This window comes from Hordeum vulgare, chromosome 2H (assembly GCF_904849725.1).
Source record: "Hordeum vulgare subsp. vulgare chromosome 2H, MorexV3_pseudomolecules_assembly, whole genome shotgun sequence".
NCBI lineage: Eukaryota > Viridiplantae > Streptophyta > Magnoliopsida > Poales > Poaceae > Hordeum > Hordeum vulgare.
In genome coordinates, this window is record NC_058519.1 from 202,873,150 (window position 1) to 202,880,275 (window position 7,126).

Below are 7,126 nucleotides of genomic sequence, written 5' to 3' on the forward strand. Positions count from 1 at the left end.
CTGGCCGTTTTTAGGCGTTTCCCATTTGATTAACAAGTTTTTAACTTTTTATTAGCAATGACCTACAGAGGAAGGCAGACCTACTGGACGAGAGTTGTCAGCAGTTAGTCAACACGCACTTGGCTAGCATTCATGTCGTACAGGAGAAAAAAAAGTGACTGAAACGTAATATGTTTTCAGGCAACCGTACGTAGAGAGAAAACCAGCCCTTACATCAAAATCTTACGGGCTAAAAGAAAAGTACTCCTTCTGTCCTAAAATAAATGATTAAAAATGATTTAAATTTACATTAACTTTAGTATAAAGTTGAGTTAATTTTAAGTCACTTATTTAAAAACGTAGGAAGTATCTGATAACAAAAACAAATTCGGGCACTTTAGGACTAGGTTCTCCCCAAGACTAGAGATATTACACGATTCATAAGACATCCTTACACAATAAAGCAAGTACATTTGTCAATATCAATATACAGAGTATATATGATTAAAACAAATCAGGCAATCCCAATCGTACCACCACGGATAAACATATGGAAGCGATTAGCCCTTGGGTTGTTTGATCCGCTAGAAGATGTTGACCAGAGAATGCCCTCGGAAGGCAACTGAAAATGGCCCCCTGTTGGCCTTATCAGGTCTTTGTCGGCTATAAAGGAACCCGATACTTATCTTTGATGCTTTCACCTGGCCAGGATTTAATGAACTGCGCGTCGTAGACCTTGGGGCCCTCCCAACTTTGGGATAAGCAAATATGTCGTTGAAGGATCTAGGAAGAACACTTGTCAGAGTCTGTGCCCCAACAGTTGATGACACAACCTCAGCCTCATGTGCAAGCAGCATAGGGCGCCTGTTGAGCTCCGGGAAAACCATGGTCGTCGGCGGCGAGTGCGCACCCTGGTTGATGAACTGCACTATACCTTTCATGAGGCTTCTGCTTGTAGCGCGCAGGGGGCTGTACAGGTGGAAGCCGTGGTCCTCGCCCTCGGACTCAATGAGCGTCACGTTGTCGCCGATCAACGGAGAATGACGCATGCGGGCCGCTAACTGGCACCCGCGGTCCCGCAGGGTGTCCCTCTCCGCCACCGCCACCAACACTCGCCGGCATGCCAGCGACGCAATCTCCTCGTCCGGGGGGTTGAGCCGGGGGTCGTCGTTGCTAGCCTTGCCTGCCGTGAGGAGCGGCCAGAGCCAGTCCACCCGGCGTGCCGGCAACACCACCGCATCCTCCGGCCTGTTCGTCTCCGAAGGTAGCCGCTCCGTTCCCCAGAAGAAGGGCTGCACGATGACCAGCCCCTCCACATCCATGATGCTGGCGTCGCGGCTGGCGCGTACCGCCATATGGTAAGCGATATTGCCACCGGCACTATCGCCGGCGAGGAACACCCGCCCGGGGTCGGCATAGTCAGCGAGCCACGGATCAGAGAGGGACGCCACCCACCGGAGCGCGGTCCATGAGTCCTCATAGGCCGTCGGTATGGGATGCTCTGGTGCTAGACGGTACTCCACGGAGACCACGAGCGCACCGGCGTTGGCGGCGAGGGAGGTGACGTAGCGGTGATACGTTCGGCAGAATGTACTCTCGGTGCAGAAAGCGCCACCATGGATGTAGATGACGAGAGGAAGCCTCCTGCCCGTCGCGGCGGCACGGGAGGGGAGAAACAAGCGTGCAGACACGCCAGTTCCTGGGTCGACGACGACGTCCCTCGTGGACACCCCACGGCTGGCGCTGCCAGCGGCCAGGTCCTCCGACGCTGGCACGAAGGAGCTGCTCAGGAAACGCACGATATGGCCGTCATTGTACTTCCGTATGAACGGGTGGAGATCGACGGCGATGTCGGCGACCTCATTCTTGTATGCTACACAACTGGTTTTGGCATGCATGGTGAGGCAGCTCCGGTATGTGCACGTATTTAAGAATAATACGGGCGAGTATAGTATGCATGCAATGCAGCTCTTCAGTTGTGTTGCGGTGGCTGCTGCTCAAGGGTTTTTATGCGTGCTCCGTAAGTTTACGGATCGTTGACCCAACTGCCCTGGTTCGTAATCTTAATAGCTCAACTGCTTCCCTAGCGTTCTTGCCCCTCCATGACCCCGCTGGCCTCTCTTGGATGAACGTCGACCTCGATGTAGCTACATGCCTGTGTCGAGTGGTTGCTCCGACGTGACAACAATTAAACCCTTGTGGCAGACCGAAGGAAAGTATGAGCGCCTGTTTTCCTCTATGTTGTGCAAATGAAAACATTGCGTCTCTCACAAACTGAAGGCTTTAAGAGCATCTCCAACGAAAGCACAGTCGCACCGCCTGTTAAAAAAAAATTACAACGTGGAAATAGGTCTTTTTGCGCGCGGGAGCGACGAAGTGGTTTAGCAGATGCACAAAAAAGACGCTTAATTTAATGGCCTCACATGGAGCAGCTCGCACCATGCAGGACACATAATTCGGTGTACCACATTTGCGGCCCGGTATACCCCTTTGTAGCGAGTGTGTTAATTTTTTTATACACAGTCTATTTTAACGTCTTTGCTGGAGCGCTCCTTTTTGTCTCCGGCGCATAAAAATCGTTGTTTTTAGGAAGTGCGGCTAGTTTAGCGCCTCTGTTGAAGATGCTCTAAGCCGTGGCATGTGCAGGTGAGCCAATAGTTGCAACATATTCAATCAACCCCTTTCCAACCTCCCGTTGAAAGTATTCCATCATTTTATCGGGTTGATCATCACCGGTTGCGTTAAGTTCTTTTGTATTTTTAAGAGAAAAAGTTCATATTTCAACCTTAAACTATTACAAATGTTCAAGAATCAATGTTGAACTTTGAAACCGTCTAGGTTACGACCCTCAAGTATCAAAACTTGACAAGTTTCAACCATGCCCTCTTCTTAAATTAGTTTTTTTGGTTTAGTTAGACTGGTTTTGACTACTGACCACTCAATCAACCGTCTGGTGCTTTTGAACTTTTTGCCTAAAATATTAAAAAATACAAGCAAGTACATATTCAATTCCTTTTTTCAATATTTCATAAAAAAGCAAGTGTCTGGAACAATATGAAAAAGGGTAAAATTAGCGTTACCATCTAGTAAAGTTTCCAACCTTTTACCAAAAAAATTCAAGCAAAATACAGGTTCATTCCTTTTTCTAGAAATTAAAAACATATGTTTCTATATTTTTTTGAAAAAAATATGTAAATTGAACACTAGCATGCTATTCTGGAAAAGACAAACCTTTTTGCCAAACAAAGTAAAAATGTACAAGAAAAAAAAGACAACCCCTTTTTGGTCAAAATTTAACCAAAAGATGAAACTGTTCAGTATTTCTTGAAAATATTCTGAAAAATGAAAACTCCCATGTTGACCAAGCTGGAAAATTTGTGAACATTTTTGCCAAACTGATTAAATATAAGCAAAATGCATATTCTTCAAAATACTGGGTGACGTGGTAGCTGACTAGTTGGCTAACCGGCCAAAACTACTTCAACTCACCAAAAACTCGTTTGAGGACAGAGGGCGGGGTTGAAACTTGGCCTGATTTGACAGCTCAAGTTGTAACTTTAGATGGTTTCAAAGTTCAAGGCTGATTTTGAGGTATTTGTGTTAAGGGTTGAAATATGGACTTCTATTTTTTAATAAACAAAGGCAAGATTGCCTTCATAGCACAACTGACAACCTTTTGCAACGTATTAGAGAGATGACCATATGGACCAATCAACATTAGCAAAAAAAACTTAATACTTCACTTGAAGCAAAGTAGAAACAAGTGTTGGCCGCTTGCGAGCTCCTGCAACTATTCGGTGAGGCATTTGACTTGCATACAAACTTGGCGAAGGGATTAGTCTAACATTGTGCAGAGGTTTGTGCACTTTTCCTGCAAGACTCGATCGCCTGCTTTGAAGTCCTCGCACTACCTAGTGTTTGAGAACAGGATGACCGGGACACAGTATTTCCAAAGTACTCCACTATGCTAGAGCCCATAATAGCTTGCAGCTGCACATGAAAGCTCCTTGTCTAGAAATATCCATCAATCTATTTGTTCCTGGGTGGCCTTTAAAAACTGGGGGATCACTCGTATATCCCGAGTACCCTCTGGCAAGGTCATGGAACTGGTTGATCACTAGTGAAAGGATGCGGATGTCGCCTAGAGGGGGGGGGGTGAATAGGCGCTTTAAAATAATTACGGCTTAGGCTTGAACAAATGCAGAATAAAACTAACATTTAATTTGTCAAGTACAAAACCTAAAACAACTAGGCTCACCTATGTGCACCAACAACTTATGATAATCAAGATAAACAACTAAGAGATAGCAAGATATACAACAAGAAACAATATATGGTTATCACAAAGTAAAGTGCATAAGTAAAGAGCTCGGGTGAGAGATAACCAAGGCATGCGGAGACGACGATGTATCCCGAATTTCACACCCTTGCGGATGCTAATCCTCGTTTGAAGCGGTGTGGAGGCACAATGCTCCCCAAGATGCCACTAAGGCCACCGTAATCTCCTCACGCCACAATGCAAGATGTCGTGATTCTACTAAGGGACACTTGAGGGCGGTAACCAAACCCGTACAAACAAGGTTGGGCAATCTCCACAACTTAATTGGAGGCTTCCAACAACACCACGAAGCTTCACCACAATGACATATTGGCTTCGAGGTGACCACAAATGCTCGGGGCAATCTCCACAAATTAATTGGAGACCCCGACACTTGCACGAAGCTTTACACCACAACGATTGAGCTCTGAGGCACCACCGAGCTTCTAGGACGCCAAAGCATCCATGAAGAACAATCTGTAGGGTACCAAGTACCAAAGGGTAATAAGCTTCTCAAACTTCACTTCCACATATCACCGTGGAGAACTCAAACCTATGCACCAAATGCAATGGCAAGGGCACACGGAGTGCCCAAGTCCTTCACTCCCAAATCCCACCAAACAACTAATGCTATGGTGGAAAATAAGAGGAAGAACAAAGAAGAACACCAAGAACTCCAAGAACTAGATCCAGGGGTTCCCCTCACTTAGAGGAGAAAGTGATTGGTGGAAATGCGGATCTAGATCTCCTCTCTCTTTTCCCTCAAAAAGCAGCAAGAATCATTGGAGGGCTTGAGAGTTAGCAAGCTCGAAGAAGGTCAACAATGGCGGAAGAACACGAGCTCAACGGATGGAATCCAACGGGGAATAAGACCCCCTTTATATAGTGGGGGAAAGAATCCACCCGTTACCCCTACATTCACCCCGAGCATAGCGGTACTACTGCTGCTTGGTGCGGTACTACCGCACGCATGGTAGTGGCAAAGGGAGGAACTATTACACGGGGCAACGAGCGGTAGAACCGCCGGAGTGGTACTATCGCACGTTACGATACTACCACAGGGTAGTATTCAACTGCCACAGGAGGTACACAGAAGTAAAAAGTTATTTCCGTGTCTACCTCCGCTGAGGCTACGGCTGTGCAAAAATCCGGCATGGTAGTACCGGACACGGTTTTGTAGTACTACCGCCTGAGAGCGGTAGTAAAAACTATGTCCACTGATACTACTACAGGCGCTCGTAGTAGAAGCTGGTGACAACGGTAGTACACAGCGGAAGTACCACCCAACCGGTACTACCGTGGTACCGAGTGGTACTACCGCTTGTTTAGAGAAAAACAACCCTGGAACTGAAACTGCCATAACTTTCGCATACGAGCACCGAATCGAGGAAACTCGAGCTTGTTGGAAATCTTAAGAACATGTAGTTATGAAAATGCCAATGATATAGAGATGTGAAACCTCTATGAATGACGAACCGACAAAAACTTCCAACATCGAAAACATCATAGAAGATGCATATGGACTCTGTTTTCGATGAACTCGAGCTTGTCATGAAGGTGACCATAAGCTCTACAACTCACAGAGAGAATCACCAAACAAGAACCAAGAAATATGATGCAAGGATGCAAATGGTTTGAGCTCTCAACGAATGATACAATCAAGATACTCACTTGAGAGCCCCCCTGATAGAATGACAATCTATCCTAAAATAGGGAAACCTGACAAGGGCAAACCTATACCTTGCACTTAGTCCTCTTGAGCTAGATGACGATGACCTTGGCTTCCTTAAGATGAACCTCCTTTCTAGATTGCGTTGGTTTGATGAAGACTAGTTGATTGCTCCCCCATACTCACTATGGGCGAGCCACTCTTCAGCACATCTTCACAAGTCCATTGCCACCACAATGGACGACAAGCTTCAAGCATGATATCTACGTGATGCTCCACTTAAACTTGCACACCGAAATCTTGATAACGGTCACCACTTCATGTCATCCTTCATAGCTTGAATGAGATCTTCCTCTTGACACAAACCCATGGAAACACACCTAACCCCACATAGAACTCTCACGAAGACCATGGGCTAGTACATAAAAGCGTTATGGACAATGCTTACCATGCCATGAGATCACTTGATCCCTCTCGGTACATCTTGTACGTTTGGTGTGTTGATCATCTTGATTTACTCTTTGCTTAGTCTTGATCAACCTTGTGTCTTTACGACCAATATTTGGATAATACCTTGAATACCACCTTGGTCATCATATAAACTCCTTGAAACTAACACATGGACTTCAAGAAGTGCATACGGACAAATCCTTCGAATATAACTTAAGGCAACCATTAGTCCATAGGGATTGTCATCAATTACCAAAACCACGTGTGGATAAATATGCTCTAACAACTAGTACATCCCTAGGATCCCCTCGCAAGGTCATAGAACTAGGCGATCACTGTTTAATCTCCAAGATCCATTGTGAAGGTCATAGAACTGGGTAATCATTGGTACATCCCCAGCATCCCCTCTTCTTGCAAGCAGTCCACCTAGAGGTGTGTTGAAATCTTGGAGTCTTGTAGTCTTTAGGTTGATCCCTAGTTTGTCATCACACTCATACCTCACATGAAACACTCATACCAATCCCAGTCTACTAAAGCATAGCTGCAAGTAACTTAACAACGATTCCCGGGGCTCGGTGACAAGGGTATGGGTTTCTACCTAATGATTCTTCTCAATCTACAAGTTTAAATATTCCTACTGGATGTAAGAGGAAAAGTGGCACTAATGCAATAAAATCATAGGTATTCAAAACTGGATCAAAGTGAACTTG

The 7,126-nt window shown here is 45.6% G+C and overlaps 1 protein-coding gene across 1 annotated transcript; it reads right to left on the minus strand.

The window, feature by feature from the left end:
- Positions 1–308: 308 nt before the first annotated feature.
- LOC123429921 (probable carboxylesterase 2) lies at positions 309–1,983 on the minus strand. The gene has a single exon (XM_045113891.1). It carries the CDS (start codon positions 1,875–1,877, stop codon positions 564–566), a length of 1,314 nt encoding a protein of 437 aa, XP_044969826.1. The 5' UTR covers positions 1,878–1,983; the 3' UTR covers positions 309–563.
- Positions 1,984–7,126: the final 5,143 nt, after the last annotated feature.